Source organism: Macaca nemestrina, chromosome 9, assembly GCF_043159975.1.
Source record: "Macaca nemestrina isolate mMacNem1 chromosome 9, mMacNem.hap1, whole genome shotgun sequence".
NCBI lineage: Eukaryota > Metazoa > Chordata > Mammalia > Primates > Cercopithecidae > Macaca > Macaca nemestrina.
Genome location: NC_092133.1, coordinates 138,861,058 through 138,883,350, shown reverse-complemented (window position 1 = coordinate 138,883,350; position 22,293 = coordinate 138,861,058). Strand labels below are relative to the sequence as shown.

The window sequence follows — 22,293 nt, the reverse complement described above, 5'->3', positions numbered from 1 at the left end:
GACGCTTGCAACTTCAGCGTGGAAAAGCCAGGGGCATTAAACTCCAAACTGTGAGAGCAGCCATGTGGGCTGCACCCTGCAAAGCCACAGGTACAGTGCTGCCCAAAGCCCCAGAAGCCTACCCCTGGCACCAGTGTGCCCAGAATGAAGGATATGGAGTCAGGAAGATGATTCTGCAGCTTTAAGATTTAATTTCTGCCCTGTTGAGTTTATGACTTGCATGAAGCCCCTTCTTCTTCTCTTTCAACTGATATTTCCCTTTTGAAATGAGATTGTTCAACCGCTGCCTATAAAACCATTGTAATTTGGAAGTAAATAACTTGTTTTTGATTTTACAGGCTCATAGCTGATAGAAATTTGTCTTGGATCTCAGATACATCTTTGCATTTTAGACATTTAAGTTGCTTCTAAACCTGATAAGGCTTTGGAGATTCTTGAGATAAACTGATTGGATTTTGTATGTAAGAAAGAAGTTTATGTCTTCAGCTTTTTGTCCTTTGTATCCTCAACTAACAATATTTTGGGGTGTCTATGATTTCTTGCTAAAATTTGGATTTCCGTTTCAATTTATCTTGTGCATAGTCTGTAATTATTTTCTTTGTAGTTACCACTGAAATGACATACTGCATCCCATAGTTATACCATCCACTTTGAAATCCCAATGTGAATTTAACTTCAATTCCATTCAAAAACTCTACTTTTCCACAGCTATGTTTCCACTTCACATTATTGATGCCACTAATTACAACTTCATACATGGTGCATATGTTAACAGAAATGTATTCTTATTCGTACACATTTGTAATGTAAATCTTGAAGAAAATGAGAGTAAAAAGAAAATTTCATAAATACATGTTTCCATGTTTTTCATACACCTACCTTTACAAGAGGTCATTATAACTCTATATGACTTCATGTTGCTGTCTAAAATTCGTTCATTTCAAAGTGAATTGCTCTCTTTAGCATTTTTTATAGGGCAGTTCTAATGGCAATGAACTCCTGCAGCTTTTACATCACATTGTCTTAATAACTTTTTGTTTTTAAGAAATAATTTGGCTGGGTGCAGTGGCTAATGCCTGTAATCCCAGCACATTGGGAGGCCAAGGTGGGTGGATCACACAGTCAAGAAATAGAGACCATGCTGGCTACCGTGGTGAAACCCTGTCTCTACTAAAAATACAAAAATTAGCTGGGCGTGGTTGTGCACACCTATAGTCCCAGCTACTTAGGAGGCTCAGGCAGGAGAATTGCTTGAACCTGGGAGGTTCAATGAGCTGAGATCACATCACTGCAATGAGCTGAGATCACATCACTGCACTCCAGCCTAGTGACAGAGCAAAACTCTGTCTCAAAATAATAATAATAATAATAATTTTTTGCCAAATATGGAGTTATTGGGTGAAATTTTTTTTTAATTGGTCACCTTAAATATATCACCTACCATATCCTCCAAAGACTCTCATAAGAAATCTGTGGATTACCTTGTCCAGGAAACCTTGTACCCCATGAGTCATGTTTCTCTTCCTACTTTTTGTTTTGTTTTGTTTTCTTTTCTTTCTTTCTTTATTTTTTTTTAGGGGATGGAGTTTTGCTCTTGTTGCCCAAGCTGAAGTAAAGTGGTGCAATCTCGACTCACTGCAACCTCCGCATCCTGGGTTTAAGCTATTTTCCTGGCTTAGCCTCCCAAGTAACTGGAATTACAGGTGTGCACCCCCATACCCAGCCCATTTTTTGTATTTTTAGTAGAAATAGTGTTTCACCATGTTAGCCAGGCTGGTCTCAAACTCCTGACCTCAGGTGATCCACCCACCTCAGCTTCCCAAAATCTATTGCTATGTAAAGATTATCTCTGGCTTTTAGAGTTGGATGATAACACATATAGGTCTGAGTCTCTTTGAGTTTATGCTATATGCAGTTCTTTAAGTTGCCTGAATTTGTAGATTCTTGTATTTAACCAATTTGAAAAAGTTTTGATGATTTTATTCTCCAAATAATCTCTCTACCACCATGGGTTTGCACTTCTCCTTCTGGGAATCCAATACTATCATACTGGTTGGCTTAAAGGTGTCCCATAAGTCCCATAGGACCTGTTCACATTTCTTTATTCTTGTTTCCTGTCCTTAGACGCAGGAATTTCGAGTGCGGTATCCCTATGTGCATTGAACATATCTTCATCCTTCTCAAATTTGCTACTGAAACACCCACTGGTGAGTTTTTCATTCAGGTATATTTTTTAGCTCCAATTTATTTCCTCTTCTTTTTTATAGTTTCTGTATTATGACTATATTTTGATTTTCTTACTTTTTCAGATTTTCTGTAGTTCTTAATCCATAGTTTTCATTAGCAATTTTAGCATATTTAAGACAGCTGTTTAAATGCCTCTCAACTAATTTTAATGCCTGTGATTCTTCAGGAATGATTTCTATTAATTTATTTTCTTTCCCATAATGGACTGTGATTTCTTGTTTGTTTGTATGCCTTGCTATTTTATTTTGTTTTTTTTTTTGTTTTTTTTTTTTTTTTTGCGCTGGAGTGTTGCTCCGTCACCAGGCTGGAGTACAGTGGTGCCATCTCGGCTCACTGCAACCTCTGCTCCTGGGTTCAAGTGATTCCCCTGCTTTAGCCTCCCGAGTATCTGGGACTACAGGCATGCGCCACCACGTCCGGCTATGTTTTTATTTTTATTTTTATTTTTTTTTAAGTAGAGACGGGGTTTCTCCATGATAGCCAGGATGCTCTCAGTCTCCTGACCTTGTGATCTGCCCTCCTTGGCCTCCCAAAGTGCTGGGATTACAGGCGTGAGCCACCGCATCTGGCCTGTATGCCTTGTTATTTTATTTAACTGGGCATTTGAAAAAATAAAACATCTTTGTAACTGCATATAGATTTGTTCTGTCATGACAGTCACCAACTCATAAGTGTGGCAGGTTCTCAGTCAAGGCATCAGCCCTACATAAAACCTCAAGGCCTTCTTCGTTTGTTTCTGAACATGCACCTACATGGATTGTTTTTGCCATTTTATTTTTCACCAAATAACCAATGGCTTTTGAATCACTTGCTATTACAAAATTTTGTATCCCACTTTCTCCTCAGTGGCTTAGATGGACTATTGCATGTCTCTTCTCCTAGTGTTTTGCCTGTAACATCTGTATGTGTATAGTCACCCTGAATCTCTACTGAGCCACTCTATAAATAAATAAGTTTATTTCACTCAATTTTAGATATTTTCTGATGTTTCCATGAGTCATATGGGAGTCTTATAATCCACGATCTTGTTGAAATTATCCTCTGTGAAAAATTTCAATATCTTTATAATATTACATTTATGTCAATGTATAACAATTTACCTATGTTTCAATTTCTGTTTGTTTTATGAAAAAGCCAATAGAAGCAATCAGGTCACTGCAAGTTGTGACTCTTCCAAGATGTGAATCATGGATCATGCAAATTACATTCATGTTCTAACCTGCCCTCCAGAGGGAAGATAAAGTAAAAATTATCCCATGTGAGGATTATTCACCAGTTTATATGTCATTAGTTACCAGTTTTTCTTTATGAATAGTGTTTAACAATATTATAAAGTATATCTAATAGTTATCAGGTTTTTGGCTTGTTACTTTTTGATAGTAACTTATAAAACCGGCTGGAAAAGACAAATAAGATAAGGCACAGTTTGCGTGTTACAAATTATATCCAAAGTTCAAAAGCTGTTAATAAGAAATCCTCTAGTAAAACCACATGGAATTTTATTTTTTATTTACACCCACATCAGGATTACAAGTTTATCGGGACTGCACCTTGATCGGGAAGGGATATTTCTCTTACAAGGCTAATAAGAAAGAAACAATAAATTTGCTGATGAAAACAGTAATGCATTTAAAAATTTTAACTTTAGGCCAGGCGCAGTGGCTCACGCCTGTAATCCCAGAACTTTGGGAGGCCGAGGCAGGCAGATCAGGAGGTCAGGAGACTGAGACCATCATGGCTAACACGGTGAGACCCCGTCTCTAATAAAAATACAAAACCATTAACCGGGCATGGTGGTGGGTGCCTCTAGTCCCAGCTACTTGGGAGGCTGAGGCAGTAGAATGTTGTGAACCGGGAGGCAGAGCTTGCAGTGAGCCGAGACTGTGCCACTGCACTCCAGCCTGGGCGACAGAGCGAGACTGCACTTCAAAAAATAAATAAATAAATAAAGTAAACTTTAATTTTTAATTGAGGGCAATATTTTAGTGAAATGCTCATTAGTCATTCCTTTAAACTGTGTGTGTGAGAGAGAGAAAAATGAAAATTCATCATTTCAAATAATGCAAGATACAGAAGGAACATCACCATGGAACAAACAAAAAAGAGCTTTGTAGCTGGAGGTTTCTACAGTCTTATGTAAACTCACAATTTGTTCTACAAATCTCTTTGAATAATTTATGTCTCATAAATAGAGACTTGGAATAGCAAAAATACTTCAGAGAGAAATTAGTGAGTGTATCATGACTGCATAATAATTTACTTAGGAATTTTCTTAGATAAGAAACAGTTGAACTAGATTCAATTTTTATCATAGCTTATGTAAGACTGCCTCTGTCCCTCCTCTCACATGCCATTGGTTAACAAGCAGACAGTGTGTCCAGGGGCGTTGCCTGCTCATTGGTCTTATAGCGTGTGAGGGAGGAAGAAAACACATTTGCCAGTCAGGCCAGTGACAGAAATGGATTCGAAACATCAGTGTGTGAAGCTGAATGATGGTCACTTCATGCCTGTCCTGGGATTTGGCACCTATGCGCCTGCAGAGGTAAAAATAATATTTTTAGTGTTGAGAGTTTAAAGGAGCAAAGCTAGAGTAAGTGGAAGCTGACCAGGTTGTCAGGCTTGTGTTCCCAAGTTACTCTGCATGACTCTCCTTAAAACGACAGTCTTTGTTCTGCAATGCAGTCTTGTCACAGGGTCATCTACTGCTTATTTGGGGCACTGTTTTGTCTTCTGTTTATGTTTATTTCACAGCCTGTCAGTCTATAAAACTCAGCAGAAAGAACACGGCCTGCCTACTCCCTCTCTTGAAGATTGATTGCAATGGGAGTGGTTTCTCTGTTTCTTTGTATAGTTGAACAGATATTTACTTCTTCCAAGAAGACACAATTCAGAGGAATCTTTATGGCAAAAGTTAGTGGAGATGGGTTGCATGAAATCTGTTGGGAGAGTATCACTGATCTGTTGGGCAGCCTCGTGCACCAAACTGTAATACTAGAGTTGGACTAAAAAGAATTTCCCATGTACTACTCTCACCTCTGGGAAAATTACCTGAAAGGATAAAATATCCTCATTTTAAGAAAAAATAAATACTAGAACGTAACAAGGAAAATTTAAATTCTTTGTCTTTGTTTATATGGGTCAGATTTGTATCAAAATATTATAACAGAGAAATTTCTTGTTTCTCTGACAAGAAAATTAATGGAATAGATTTTATTTTCTAGGCTTAGCTCTTTCTATACTGGAAGAAAACTTGTATCTCAAGACTGTCATGGGAATACAATGTGTATGAATAGGGACTAGTTATATAAAATTTGAGTCTCACATTTCTCATCTATACAATATAAGGATTTACAAAGGGACATTTTGAAGACCATTGAAAGGAGTGGTTTACTTTAATATAAATTGTCACGGAGAGGAAGTAAAGATGAGAACACCACTGAAACTCCAGCTTTGGTAAGCCTTTGAGTGCTCGCACAGCAAAGAAATGATCAAGGATGATATGAGTAGTGGGCTGTGAGACCCAGTATCTAGTTCCTTGTAATTTCGTGGGAAAAAGAAAGCCTCTGAAATACTTTTAAGATAGGAAAACAGTTTGCTTTGTTTCTGTTTTTGTCATTTAAAAGATATACTTTCAAATCTGTATCCACATTTGTTATGTAAGTCAATAATTGTAACTTTCACTGCAATCATATGTTTCCTAAAAGAGTTGCCTTGAATTTATGGAGCTGAACCCCATTTTGCTAATCACTTACTCCCTGCAGTCTATTTCTTGTATATACAAATCAATATCCTTAGAGTATACATCTCTACTCCTAGTATTTAGTTCTGTCATGTAGACAGAATGGCCAAAGGCTGGGTAGAAAAGACTTAACATAATAGACTGCTATGCATAGATAGACAGGCCTGTTTCCAATATAAACCTGCTGGTATCTGATAAGGTGGATTTCTCGCTATTTTCTAACTTATAAGAATGGTGGCTATAAGTAACTGCTTGTGCAAACTGTGGAGTTTCTGTGCACCTGCTTTCCTTTTGGAGACTGGAAGTTTTGTGTCTGCTAGGCAGAGTGAGTCAATGTAAGCAGTCCCAGACAAAATCTTAGTAATGGAGTATGTAGAGAGCATCTCTTGTAGACAACAGTTCACATACATTGACAAAATGTGATGCTGGATAAAGTCAGAGCGTTCTGTGCAGCAACAGGGTGGGAGATGAATCACAGGAGCTTACACTGCATTCCTTCATAATTCCTTCCATGTGGCTATTTCCCCTTCTCTCTTTTCCTTCCTTCCTTCCTTCCTTCCTTCCTTCCTTCCTTCCTTCCTTCTTCCCCTCCCTCCCTCCCTCACTCCCTCCCTTCTTCCTTGTTCCCTCCCTTCCTCCCTCTCTCCTTCCTTTCTCTCTCTCTCTCTCTCTCTCTTTCCTTTTTCTTCTTTCTTTCCTTCTTTCTGAGACAGAGTCTCGCTCTGTCGCCCAGGCTGGAGTACAGTGGCGTGATCTCTGCTCACTGCAAGCTCCGCCTCCCGGGTTTCCGCCATTCTCCTGCCTCAGCCTCCCGAGTAGCTGGGACTACAGGCGCCGCCACCACGCCCGGCTAATTTTTGTGTGTTTTTAGTAGAGACAGGGTTTCACCGTGTTAGTCAGGATGGTCTCGATCTCCTGACCTCGTGATCCACCCGCCTCGGCCTCCCAAAGTACTGGGATTACAGGTGTGAGCCACCGCGCCCGGCCATTCCTCGTGTTAATTTCACCATACTAAAATTAATTAAGATTATATCTATATCTGTAGGTTGCGTCCTGTTAATTTTTCAAAAAAAAAATCACTGAACCTGAAATTATTTTGGGGACACTTCCAAGTTAGTGATTAAGCAGTGATTTTCTGTGACTGCAGAAGTTCCTGCTATGCCCAACCTTTATTACTAACTGGGAAAGACCCAGGCTGACTGGGATGGACTTGTTATTCTACATATAGAACACATCCAAGAGAGGAGGAAAAGCTGATTTTTGTGAACGTCGCTGCTTATGCCTGAATTAACCCTCAGGCACATTAGTCAAAAAATACTGCCTTTGGTTGCTCCCCCAGGTTCCTAAAAATAAAGCTATAGAGGCCACCAAATTGGCAATAGAAGCTGGGTTCCGCCATATTGATTCTGCTCATTTATACAATAATGAGGAGTACGTTGGACTGGCCATCCGAAGCAAGATTGCAGATGGCACTGTGAAGAGAGAAGACGTATTCTACACTTCAAAGGTACTGTGCCTATGATGAGCTTGTGTGCACATGTATTTATTGTGATTGTGTGGAGGTGGCAATTCTATGACTGGATCCATAGTTGACGATGAATTGTGCTTATTTATTTCAATTTATTCACAATTATTCATGTAGTAAAACTAAAATCAAAAGCAGGAAATGAAGATGACTTTCTCATCTTTGCAGTGTTCACAATTCAAAGTGCCTTTCCTTTTTGAGTTCAGCACAGATCAGTATGGTTTAACATAGAATATAGAATCAGAAAGAATCCTAATCATATTATATTATTAGTTTCGTCCTGGGTGAGTTTCTTACATTTGTTACGATTCTCAGTTTCCATTATTGTGTTGATCATACAGAGAGAGAAAGCAATATAAGCAAGCTCTGTGAGTATTAAATAATAATGCCTACATTGTCTCAAATTGTGTCCAGCCCAAGTTGACATATTAAAAACTGTGTTTGCTTCCTAAGCTTCTAAACCACAAAGATACTCAGTCTTGCCCATTGGGCTGAATAGATGAAATAATTACACTACTAACATGAGTTGTAAAACATACCAAAGATAATTCAGATAATGGGTATGCTTATGATTTGATAACAATTTTTACCCTTTGAGTAATTTCACTCTTTCATTCAATATATGTACTAACAATATATCCAACATATTACAAAGTTCATCGGGATATGGCAGAACAAAAGGCATCACAAGAAGAGAGAGAATACGTTTGCCTGTGATCATTAGTTTTGAAGTAGTAGAAAATGTCTAAATATTAGGTGGAGCAAACTAGTAAAATTGGCTCATGTTTTCATTACACAACTTCCTTTCTCTCACCTCTGCAGCTTTGGTGCAATTCCCATCGACCAGAGTTCGTCCGACCAGCCTTGGAAAGGTCACTGAAAAATCTTCAATTAGACTATGTTGACCTTTATCTTATTCATTTTCCAGTGTCTCTAAAGGTGGGCAGCTTATGTGATCAAATTTATTTCACTTTTGTTGTCAGCATAAATATTGTTCTCATGGATATTTGAACTAAGCATTTTCCTAGATTGTTTTCATGGATATTTGAACTAAGCATTTTCTTAGGAGGACATAGGTATTATAACATGGAAGAAGAGCCCTAAACATAACTCCTAATTCCCTTTCTATTGTATACATTTTGAATCCATACTTCTGTGATGCATGTGTACAAGAAAAGAGAGTGCAGAATCCTCAAAGCCTCTGCCTCAAAAACTTGAGGAAGTGACAATCATCTCGTTGAAGGCACAAGGTCTTAGTTATGACTCCTGAGTTCACCTCTTGGGATGTTTACAGACACAGAGTTTCATGAAGTTGTGGTGTCCAGAAAAGCTGTTGCACATAGGGTGAACAATGAGTTTCCATCTTCTTGCCTCTTTTCAAGGGGCGAGAACTCAGTCCGGGTGTGTCTTAAACTACAAACCTTCATGGGAAACCTTGTTGCTTCTGCTTCCTCTTTTTTCACACTGGAGTTTTTATTTTTGCTTAGCCATGAATTATTGTGTCATTCATAACTTTTATTTTAAGGTTACAGAAAACTACTCAGACTAGTTAATGCAAGGGTGTATTAGATATAAAAATGGGAAGTCAAAGCCATGGATACATTCAGAATTTGATAAAATCTCTAAAAATGTATCCTTTCTCCATCCTTATCTCTGCTTTATTACAAAAGGCTTTTAAAATAATTGTTCCAACCTTTTTCATTGGTGGCATTTATGGCTTTGGAGCACTTTCAGGCTCATGGTCATTACCGTGAGCTCCTGTGCATTTCCCAACTTCCAAACTAGCCTTGAAAACGCCTCCATGGACCATGATTGGTTCATGGTCCTGTCCATGGAACATCACATGCTCAGGGAGATAAAGAACTCTGATAGTGGCATCTGGGTCAAAAGTACAATCCTTTATTCCTGGATATCAAGGTCTTTTGCAGTTGAAGAGAGGTATTGTCACAGAGAAAATTATAGGAGCAGAAGAAAGTAATGTAAGTCAATGATGACACTCCATTAGTAACCAGAAAGATGGTATTTATTTATACATATAATAGTTATAAGATATTAGAGGAAGTCTGTCTCCTGAAGACATTCCTTATACCTTCATATGTAGCACAGTTTGTACATATCACTCTCTGGAGCATTGCGTCACCTATCTCAAGGAGGATTAGTGTCCTTAAATGTACCTCAGAGCATGGCTATGTGTGGGGAAATTTATTTGTGACATTACTAAACTGACTGCTTCTACTTCAGCCAGGTGAGGAACTGATCCCAAAAGATGAAAATGGGAAATTACTATTTGACACAGTGGATCTCTGTGCTACGTGGGAGGTGAGTGCTTGGAGGAGAGCACAGATAAGAAAGATGAGATAGGAGATATCTGTTTCCTATCTTTCAAGTGCAAGAATGGAAAATGCACCATTGGATCAAAAACTTAGGAGTTTTACAAAGGTAGTTTTTGTAAGCAGTAAGGAAGAAGAAATGACAGGCATACAAAAGAGAGAAGTGGAGAAGAATTGAGGGTAAGGAGGACTGGGATTTCTTTCCTTGCCTGTGCACTAATCTCTCCAGTTTCCTAAGAAGGAAGCAAATTCTTACTCTTACAATCACTATCTTCTTCCCCAATTTTCTGTTTTATTTTCTCCCTTTTAAGAACCACAGCTACGTAGTTTGATTGTCATATCTAGACAGTTGTTTCTTTCACAGTTCTGTGTCACATTTATCTTGACCTTCAGTTGACTACACTAATGACACCTCACAATTCCTTTTTCCCAGGCCATGGAGAAATGTAAAGATGCAGGATTGGCCAAGTCCATCGGGGTGTCCAACTTCAACCGCAGGCAGCTGGAAATGATCCTCAACAAGCCAGGGCTCAAGTACAAACCTGTCTGCAACCAGGTGAGCACCCCCAGCCTTCTCTCTTTTCTGCTCTTCATGCCCCTCTTTCTGTCCTATTGCCAAGTATCCATTCATTTAGTCCCACTGATCTTTGTAAAAGAGAAGATTCTAGAGAGCAAAGCCTCTGTCTAGAAGGTCATAGAGGGCTCCTACTTGTACCCAGCTTAGAAAAGTCTTATGGAAAGGTGTTGCAACTTTGATGCTGAATTGTGAGTTATATTTAGGGGAAGTCAGTTCAATCAAGGAGGCCAAGGATTGTCAATTAGATTCAGGGAAAGGTGGACTTACCCCTAAGCTATGAAAGATGACCAGAGAGTGGATGGGTGAAGGTGATTTGGAGGAAATTGTGCATAGATATGAAGCCATGAAAAGATGGAATGAGCAGTACATAAGGAGAGAGTGAGAGCAAGAGAAGAGAAATACTAGGGATTTCCATGGAGTTCAGATGTCTCAGTGCCTCTTGGTATCTCTGCTTTCACGCTCCTTGACCAAGGGCATAGATACACTAAAAATTATCTGCAGACAATGAAGGTCATCCATGATAGAAAGAGAAACTGACATGTTTATGGAGATAATCTGTTCAGAGTGGATGAAATCAACACTGAGGAAGGTTCAGTAGAACATCAAGCTGACCAATGACTGCCCCGCTCCTAGTCTGCTGCTGTTCTTTGGAGTCTGTCATGCAATCAGCTGCTTAAACACATCTATTCTATGCGTGGTTCTTTCATAGCCTAGACATAATTCCATATTTTCCTTGCATCCTGATTGATGATTCCAGGCCTCCTTGATCAAATTGACTGCCCCCAAATGTTACACACATTTCAGCATTAAAGTCACCACACCTTTCCCAGTACCTTACACTTTTTTGTTTTATTTCATTTTTAAAAATTTAGAGTTAATGAGTAAAGATCAACAGTGGAAATACATAATGTATAAAATTTGTGAATTTGGTATAATGATATGGTGCCATGATAATTACATAAAAGCAATGAGAAATTAATGTGGTTTTAATACTAGTAGTTCCCCAATTTTTAATATGGCAATTTTCAAACTTTCCAAAAATTTGATAGAAGTACTACTGGAGGCCCATATTACCATTTATGTTCAAAATTACTAACATTTTACAATGTTATATAGGGATATATTTGCATAAATATATATAATGTTTCTAGAACCTTTTCAAGGTAAATTGTAAAGATGACAATTGACCCCTAGAGACCTCTCCAAGCATGTCACAGGAATGAACATATTCTCCCAGTTACAGTGTCATTACTGTATCTAAGAACATCATCTACAGCGCCCTCATGTCATTTGGTATCCAGTCCATATTTGAATTTTCCATTGTTTAATCAAAATGTCTTTTGTAGCTCTTCTTTTTTTAACCAGAATTCAGTTGTTTTTATACCATTGTATTTGGTATCAGTTAACTTGTTTTTCCCAGTTATTGAAGGTTTCTATAAATTAGAAGTTAGATGACAGTGTTTTATTACATTGGTTTAAATCTTTGGGGCAAGAAAATGTTTTTATCATGCCATGTTTTTCAAACTGCATCACACTAGACTGCATACAATCACAGAATGCCCCACTAGTGGTAAAACTAGTTTTAAAAACTTGGTTAAACTAACGATGGTCAGATCTGTTGTTTTTAACACATGTTTTCTCTTTAACGATTACTAGTAATCTGCTGGGGGATAATTGTCGACAGAAGAAGTCATAGTCCCATGACGAATTTTCACATATGATTGAGTATACATCAGTGATTTGAAGTTTTTTGTATTGTATTTCTGTGTTCTTGTTTGTTATTTCCTTGGGTTTTTTACAGAAATTTTTCAATTTTAACCACTTGTTTAACTACTCTTACCTGACATTTTACTAAAAATAGTTTCTCAACAAGTAAAAGTAATAAACTATTATTCTGCTAAATCCAGGTAAAAGTTAATGTCTTCCTTCAGTTAGCAATGTACTGAGAATGTAATTACTATAATGATCACCATCAGAGTAGACAAATATTTGTGTTCTTTTTCTCATTCTCTCACTAATTACTATAGACTCATGGATTTTTGTCCTATGCTTTTTAATTCATTTTACTTATTTTTCAATGCTCATATCTACTCAGTAGGTATATATGTGTATATAGATAGATAGATAGATAGATAGATAGATAGATAGATAGATATGTGTGTGTGTGTGTGTGTGTGTGTGTGTGTGTGTGTGTGTGTGTAGAATTTGGTCAAAGACCCCTGAGGGTAGGTCTAAAATACAAAAGCACTTGTTTCATAGGAAACCCACTGGTGACATTTGAGATGTCACCATACAAATCCATCATACAAAAAGGAAAAGTAATTAAAGATTATTAAAATTATCAGTATTTATACATATATGTATGTTTTCTAGTTCATCCATTATATATGCATATATATGTATCTCATAGATGGCATGTATGTATGTATAAAATATGTTAGATGAATTAGAAAACATACATATATATGTATACATTTTGGTTCTTAATTAGGAAACTAGTTCTTTTGTCTTTCAGACCTGCTCTCATGACTCTTCGACCAAATTCTTGATATCTGGCACGATATGATGCCCAAAGCTCAAAGAATCTTACCTCATCCCAGCTCTGAAATGGCCGTGTCTCCTTCTAGTGGTCAGAGTTAGGGAGAAACCAGGATAGGGTTCATAGAGTTGCTTGTGCTCAGAAATAGCATTTCTATTTTCTTAGGAGGGGCATAAAATTTATTTTTATGAAAAAGATCATTTCTTGACAATAATATTCTCAGTTCGAATTTAATGCTCTATATTATTCGGCTTCTTTTACTTTGGTGATTTTAATATTAATATAACTTTTGGATTATCTGATGCCTTTCCATCTTGCTCATCTGCAGGTGGAATGTCATCCTTACCTCAACCAGAGAAAACTGCTGGATTTCTGCAAGTCCAAAGACATTGTTCTGGTGGCCTATAGTGCTCTGGGATCCCATCGAGAAAAACCATGGTAATAAGAGATACACGAATTTTACGTAAAACATTGTTTTAATTTAAAAAAATTTAATTAGCTCATGCTGTTTCCTGGAGTTCACTGACAGCTGACTTGGGATGAGGGAAGAATTTGCATTTCTGACAAGATCCCAGGTGATGTTGAGGTTGCTGTTCAGGGGCCTCACTTGAGAAGCTCTGGTGCAGAGTGGATGCCTTAGTCTGTTTAGGGAGCCGCCTAACAAACTGTATCCCCAGCCTCAGGGCTTCAGCATTTCCGCCTTTCCTTCCAGGGTGGACCAGAACTCCCCGGTTCTCTTGGAGGACCCAGTCCTTTGTGCCTTGGCAAAAAAGCACAAGCGAACCCCAGCCCTGATTGCCCTGCGCTACCAGCTGCAGCGTGGGGTTGTGGTCCTGGCCAAGAGCTACAATGAGCAGCGGATCAGAGAGAACATGAAGGTGAGGAGCCGGGCTGTGGGCCTCAGGGCTGCTGCACAGTGTTCTTCACACGTGTACTTCTTGTAAGGCTCTCAGGATACCCTTGGGCCAGCTCCATTTCCCTGTATTTCCTATGCATGAACTCTTTGTGTACATCACAAGGATTTCTTCTACTCTGGCACAGGAGAGGCAACACAGGTGGAGAGAAATAGGATGGGATCAAAATCAGAGATTTGAATTAGCGTTAAGTCAATGATATCCATATCCCTCTGTTAGGGATATGTCCTTTTCTTTATTTTCTATAATGAGGTGTTTGATTAAATGTTTTTTAGTCTCCAAATCATCGCTGGTTTTTTGTTTTTTGTTTTGTATATTTATGAAGTACAAATTCCTTATATTTATTCTCTTAGAATTTTATCTTTGCAAATTGTTTCTTTAACTCTGCCTTTTTTTTTTTTTTTTGGTGAGGTGGTTGTCTTTATTTTATGTGTAGGAGACCATATTTATACCAATACCTAAGGTTATAAAACAAGCCCAGTTAACACAGAGGCTTAATGCAAAAGCATTTATTGAGCGCAAGATTCCATGGTTAGAAAATTAGCCTGGGCTCAGCCTAAACTCAGTCCAGTCCTTCTGTTCCTGGCCGGGCTCTCATGTGCATGCAGGGCAGTGAGACAGCTCTGCTTCAGGATGTCCATGGGGCATCTGTCTGAGCGCCCCCCTCTCCCATGCAGTTCTTTATCCTCCAGTCATCCCGCCCAGGGTTCGTCTCGGAACCGGGCACGACCCCAAGGCAGTGAGTGGACACGTGCAAAGCCTTTTCATGTCTAGGCTCAGAGCTGCCAACCATTGCTTCTGGGAAATTCTATCACTTAATGCAAGTTACACGATAGGTCAGACTCAAGGGGTGAGGAAATACACACCACCTCTTATTGGAAGGAGCTGGAAATTCATATAACCAAGCAAGTGGATACAGGGACATGTGATTGTTAGAGGGCATGTTCCTAATTAATCTATCAGTTATATGATATGTGTGAAATAATATATTAATAGGTATATGTATGAATACGAATATATGTAAATTGATGTATTATTTTATATATTCTCAAGAATACATCCAAGTCTCTAAAGAATTAATATCAAATACATACATATATATGTATGTTTTCTAATTATATATAGATACATGAAATATGCATCATATATGGTATATATATTGTAAGTCCTGTGTCGTATATATGACATATATCACATATATGTATATGTCACTATTTTCTAAAACCTTAAGTAAAATCAGTGTAGAAATCCATAGGATACTCTGAAATAATGACACAGAGAATGAGAATGAGAAAGAAAGTAAAAAATGACAATGAAACAATAGATGAATCTAGGTAATGGCATTCACTATATGATTTTAAAAATATTTTTAGACATTTGAAAACTGACAAAACAAAAAGGAAATGTCATAAAAGACTGTGGAAATTATCAGTATTTATACGTGTGTATGTTCTCTAATTCATCTAGTATACATAGATATATATATGAGATATATGTTATATATGTTCAATTAATTAGAAACCACATATATATGTATTTTTTCTGGATATTAATTCTTTAGAGACTTGAATGTATTCTTGAAATAACGTCTTCCAAATTTTACCTGTGTTGTCATATTCTCTGTGGTTGTTTTCACAAACAAAAGTTTCTATCCTTCATGTAGACTCATTTTTCATGCCTCTTTCTTGTGGTTGGTGAGTTTTGTGTCTTATCCTATATTGGGACTATCACAATATTTTACTGTGTTATCTTACAAAATTATTAATATTCTTTCCTTATAAATTTGGTTAATTCGAATAGGATTGACTTTTTAAATACTATATGAAATAAGGATCCAAACATGCATACCTAATTTTTGAATTTTTAGCAAAATCTCCCACCAACATTTATTGAAAAGTTCACATTTGCTCACATAACTGATTTTTTTAACTGTAACATATATGAAATTTCCATGAACAATTATCTGGCCTCTCTTCCATCTTCAATTAACTTTTTTACTTTTCTGTACTATGATGTTAAAAAGTAAATTTCACTTCCAGTATGTTACAAATATTTTTCTAACTTCATTTATTTAATAATATCTTAGCTATTCTTGACTAATGTGTTATTGAAAACTTTGAATTGTCTTATTAACTTCTGCAAGGAAATAAATGTTTTAGTCTCTTCTTGACATTGTAATAAGCCTACCGATCAAGGTGGAGAGAACGGAATCTTTGACAATATGGAGATTTCCAATCCATGATCATAATATGAATTTCCCACTTATTAATAAATGGTATTTTAATAAATATAACATTAATTTCATAACTTTCTCCATTACTGATAATTATAATAGTTTTTGATAACTTTTCATTTTGTTTTGTGGGTTTTCCAATATTAGAAATTTTAATAGAAATATTAAAAGAATAATGCAACACATCTTCTTACCTAGATTCATCAAGTGTTACATTGATGTCATTTTTTTACTCTTTCTCTCATTTTCTGTATTACTCCTTCAGTTTCCCTATTGATTTATATGCTTATTTGATTTAATGTATTAGAGTGACATCTTTTTGATAGAGTCTCCCAAATTTATACAGTGAGTACCCATGCTTTTTTAATGTAAAATCATTAATATTTAGACAATTATAGGCTTGAGTAATGTTGAAAACTAATTTTTCCTATTATACCTGTGCATTAGAGAGATAGATATTCAACATTATTCATCAAACCTACTAAATTACACTAGACATTACAAAATTTGCCGCTAGATTCTTGTGGGTCTTCTAGGTACATGACCCTATCATGTGGGCACAATGTCAGCTCTGTTTCTTCTTCAGCATCTTTTGAGATATTCTCTTTGTCTGCAGTGTTGTACAGTTTCAAAATACTTTATCTCGGAATGGATTTCTGCTTACTCTTCATCTGGTTTTCATTGACCCCTTGAGTGTTTAGAGAGGTCTTTCATAAATTTTGGAAACGTATCAATCTCTTAAGTATTGTCTCTGCACCCTACTGTCTGATTTACTTGGTGTTTCCCAATTGGCAATGATGTAATCTAAAAATAATTAAAGTTTTCTATTACTTTGATAGGTCTTTGAATTCCAGTTGACTTCAGAGGACATGAAAGCCATAGATGGCCTAGACAGAAATATACGATATTTGACCCTTGATATGTAAGTAATTTTGGTGATGGGTGTCCTAATTTATTTTCAGAGGAGGAATGTAGGATGGGTGTTGAGAGTGACCTCCACAGCAGGGGCACAGAGGCCAATGTGAGACAGAGGTGAGACAGGAGCTTTCTGGGCCTCTCCTCCTGGATTCACTCCAGAGCCCTGTTCTCTGGCAGGGAGAGTGGCCCGGGGTCAGCGTGGGTTGACTTGTGCCTCTGCTCTTATGACTTCATGAAACTTTCCAGAGCACCAAGATCATTGCTGAATCTGCACCTTCCATGTAGGCCTGGCATTTCTACCACTGTCTAGTGCCATGCTGCAGATATTACCCATGTGTTCGCATTAGATGTTTCCAAATTTGTGCTTATATGTTGTTCTTCCCAACCTGCACAATGTCTTACCAGATGAAAGGCAGTTCCACCAACCTTGTGGGCCAGGTTCCAATTCCCACCTACTTCACATGGAATTGCTTGCCAGATCCTGTCAATTTAGCATTTTCAGTCTTTTCAAACCTTTTCCCTCCTTTTCTTTGCATCTTTTCCCATGAGCCAAACACAGCATTTGCCTACAAAAATTCTGTCTTAGTGGAGCAAATAGGAGCGCTTGGCCTTGATGTTCTGCAATATGGAGATCTCAGTGCAGAGGATGAAGAAATTTTAAAATCAAGTGAAGAGTGTAGATGCAAAAGCACCATTGCTGGAGATAATTTATAACCAATAACAGACGTTTACTATTCCTCTATGTTCTAAGGTTCTAGGATTCATAGAAGGTCACTCATAAAATGAGGGAAAAAAGAAGTTATGTAACTGATGGCAGTGGAGATTTTAATAACTAATAGAGATGATGAGATAATGTGTAAAAAAAGCACAATGGCACATCATAAGTATGCAAAATTTGGTAGATATTATTAGTAGTATTTTATTATTTAGAGGAAAATACCAAATGAAAAAGGAAATCATAAAAAAGAAAAGGAAAAGTGGCAAGCATTAGAAATTTTTTACAACCAATTAATGTTTTCTGGGATCGTAAAATCAATCACTAGTGCTATTTCCTAGAATTCAAATATGATCTGGAGTAAACCACTTGCAAGCTTCTGAGTGTTTGCTCTTGGTGTAATCACAAAGGATAGGCTCAATTCCCTAATTAACAAGTTGTAACTGTACATGTGAGCAGTCATTTATCTGTGTCTTTATGGGTTATTGGTGCCTATAAAATGGTTTATGCATTGTAGCTCTTTGGATATTGGACCCTATATCAAACACAACAATTTACATTTCTGAATCTAACCAGTGTGTTGCATATGATAGGCAGGTAATAATACGTTAACTGATTAAGTATTATTGCTACCAGTATAATTGCCATACTCAAAATTGTTTGTTAGTGATGAGCATATATCTACCTTGTTCCTCTTCAGTGTAAGGCAGAATGAGTTCCTGTTTTTACTGAGAATTTGAAATAGAAAAGTCAGAATATCTCTTTGCTCTGTTGACAGATGTAGAGAAATATGTTTGAACATTTGACTTTGTGTGTTTTATGTGTTAAGTTCCAGGCAGGGGAATAGAATTAAGTGATTATTTTGAAAATACAGATACAGTAAAGTTATGTTCATTAAACTAAGAAACACAGATTCTAGAGCAGTCAGAAAATGAACTTCTTAACATCTACACTAGTGGCTGTTTCCTACACTGTGCTACTTGCTAGTAACAGAGTCATTGCCATTCAGGGTGTACATTTTTTTCTCTTTCCAGTTTTGCTGGCCCCCCTAATTATCCATTTTCTGATGAATATTAACATGGAGGGCATTGCATGAGGTCTACCAGAAGGCCCTACGTGTGGATGGTGACACAGAAGATTTCTCTATGCTGGTGACTGGACACGTCATCTCTGGTTAAATCTCTCCTGCTTGACCACCTCACCAAGCTACAGCTAAGCCCATTGGCCAGAAAAGACAGACAATAACTTTTTTATCATTTTGAAAAAATTAAATGCTCTCTCCTAAAGATTTTTCACCTGCTTTAGTCTCCATAACTTCTATGTTTTCTTTCCTTCTGACACACTAATGACCCAAAATTGTGATTTGCCTATGTGTTTAGGGCCGGGGTTGGAAGATGATAACAACCATTTAAGATTCATTTCTGCAGTGGGAATGGGTGGAGGTTCACCCTCTGGGAAAGGGGCAGGTGACAGGTATTGGTCAGTGCCTCTCTAGCTCTTGTTGGAAGCAGCACATGCAGCATGGAGTCTACAGGGTGAGCGATATTGACCACCAATTCATGGGGTCCCTCCAGCAGTGTGAGGGTCAGAGTTTCTGGAGCCTTGGGAGGAGGCATCCCTGTGAGAGGGGGCGTCAGGGAGGTGGAAGGGCACCCACCAGAAAAAGTGATTAGAAGTGAGGTATGAGGAGGTTAAATAAGAGAGAGTCAAGCACATCTCTGCTTGGAAAAACATTTCAGCACCCTCTTTTTTTTTTTTTTTTTTTTTTTGATCATTATATCTTGTTCATGAAAGGGAACTTTCCACAATGCTTTAACAAACCCCACAGTTGAGAGTCAGGCATGAATCTTTGATGTGTGCCCAGTCACAGCGTTGACCCTATTGGTCTCTGGTGGGGCAAGACATCAAAGTCATCATTGACTAATCACATTCCCCTGACTACCTCATATTTAGAAAATATCCTTAGATTGTAAAAATGTGCTGTTCATTGGTTATATTTAATATTTTAAATATTTTATACATTAAGCAAAGCATAGTTACAAGTATAAAACAGAAATATCCCAAAGTCATTATGTATTGCACTCAAGATTAAAATGGGAAATAATAAATCTAATAAATCATGTGTTCCAAGACTTCAAGCATCTTTTGGAAACAGGGTATGTGAAACAGCACACTGTTTTCAAACATTGGTAAATTTTAAGAACAACTCTTACAAAGGCATTTCATTCTTATACATAATTTTCAGGGGAACTAAGTAAATCAGCTAATCATGAAGACATGATTTTCATTTCAGACAACACTTTTGAAAATGTGGGATAGTCTCAGGGCTTAATGATCAAAGCATTTTGAGAACAGTGGTTTTTAAGCTGGGCACACTTTCTAACACATTTACCCGCCACTATTCTTACTCTAGTAGCCACGTTAACCCCTTCAGAGACTCCTTCTCAAGGCATGTCTCAGAGCTGATAGGCATCCCAGCAAGTTTGCAGCTCACAATTTTTCCGTAAATTACTTACTCTATAAAATTGGAGGAGGCCATAAACTTTAGAGGGCCCTAGACCAATTTTTTGGATTATTTTTGGTCTACTGTCATTCCGTTGATGATCTTAGATATTCTCTGCATTAAATATCACCTCTAGGCAGAGAAATGCCCCCACAAATATTTCTAGCTCAGATTTTTCCTCCAAATTCTACAATGGAAGATCACAGTGTGAACTCTGCATCGCCACATTAAAGTCTAAACGACATTCGCACTTAGCATGTCTCAAAGAAACCTCATGTAAACCACGGCCATCCTGTTCTACCTTAACTTTCTGAGTCTAAGGAATGATAATTTCACATCTCATAAACCCGATTGATATAATTGTCAAGAAAAGATTGACATTTTGTTAAAACTTAATAGTCAAGTGTGTAACGCTTAAGCAAACTTTCATATTTCAAATCTCTTTTGCACGTGTAACTCTGACTTCAAGATGTGAAATAATCATTGGGTCAGTCATTTGTAAATACTAAAACTGCTATGGACTTTTTCCAGTTTGTCACCATCCATTTTTATAAAACTCTTACGGTTAAAAAAGAAAAAAAAAATTTACTCAGAATTTCATAAAGCCAAACACCCGATTTCAGGAACACTTATGATGTCAAAAAATTGTATAAGGACGTCTAATCACTAATTTTACTATTTTTTCTCTCAAATGCTGAAGGGAAGAATTCAGGTTGAATGAAAGGAAATAGTAACTTATAGCCATATAGAATTATAAAGATTTCTTGTAAATGTGAATATACGGTAACATAAAATCATGTATTTTTGAAATTTTGGATTCTACTCATTATTTTACTTCAAGATTTAAAATATAAATGTCTAGAAGTAAGTATAATTCTAAGTTAATATGTGTGCAATGTAGGAAGCTGTAATTACTGACCAAAACCATGTGAAGTGGAGAAAACCTGGGGATGTAGATGTTTTTTACATGAAATTGAAGTTAAATTCATATTGATTTAAAGAAAATTATTGTAATTTTTTAAAGTTTTTGTCATCTCCACAGCAATCACAAAAAGAATAATTGTAGAATATATGCAAGAGGAAAATCAGAAGGGAATCCAAACTTCATTTAAAAAATCAGGCGGCCGGGCGCGGTGGCTCAAGCCTGTAATCCCAGCACTTTGGGAGGCCGAGACGGGCGGATCACCAGGTCAGGAGATCGAGACCATCCTGGCTAGCACGGTGAAACCCCGTCTCTACTAAAAAATACAAAAAACTAGCCGGGCAAGGTGGCAGGTGCCTGTAGTCCCAGCTACTCGGGAGGCTGAGGCAGGAGAATGGCGCAAACCCGGGAGGCAGAGCTTGCAGTGAGCTGAGATCCGGCCACTGCACTCCAGCCTGGGCGACAGAGCCAGACTCCGTCTCAAAAAAAAAAAAAAAAAAAAAAAAAAACACAAATAAAAAATCACGCAACCTCACACAATGGTAGTAACGGTGGATATGAAGGATAGAAAGCTATAAACCTCGTAGGAAAACACTGAAAATGGCAAAAGTGACTCCTTCCCTGTCACCAATGACAGTCATGTGTTGCATAACGCCTGGACTATCTTCTGAGAATGGCTTTGTTAGGCAACTCTGTCATTATGGGGACATGATAGCATTAGAGATAATTCTCTCAAACACTGTCATGGCCTTATCAACTATGCTTCTGTAATGTTCTAAATCCTTTGCTGCCATTCCAACAATGTTTACCACATTTTCCTAAGAAATGGGATCCATTTCACCAAACCACTTTTCTTGCTCATTCATAAGAAGCACTTCTCATTTGTTAAAATTACATCATGAGATTGCAAGCATTCCGTAACATTCAAGTTCCAATTTGAATTCTAGTTCTCCTGCTATTTCTACCACATCTGCAATTACTTTCTCCACTGAAATCTTGCATTCCTCCAACTCGTCCATGAGGGTTGAATTCACTTCCTCTAAACTCCTGTTCAAGTTAATGTTTTGCCCTCCTGTCATGAATCATGAATGTTTTTAATGGCATCTAGAATAGTAAATCTTTTCCAGAAGG

General features: G+C 37.4%; 1 protein-coding gene across 1 annotated transcript; it reads left to right on the top strand.

Moving 5' to 3' along the window:
- The first annotated feature begins 4,636 nt into the window (after positions 1-4,636).
- On the top strand, positions 4,637-19,023 carry LOC105490782 (aldo-keto reductase family 1 member C1). The gene is made up of 9 exons (XM_011756693.2): positions 4,637-4,789; positions 7,326-7,493; positions 8,334-8,450; positions 9,753-9,830; positions 10,275-10,397; positions 13,286-13,395; positions 13,670-13,835; positions 16,944-17,026; positions 18,772-19,023. Exons 1-9 carry the CDS (start codon positions 4,706-4,708, stop codon positions 18,812-18,814), a joined length of 972 nt encoding a protein of 323 aa, XP_011754995.2. The 5' UTR covers positions 4,637-4,705; the 3' UTR covers positions 18,815-19,023.
- Positions 19,024-22,293: the final 3,270 nt, after the last annotated feature.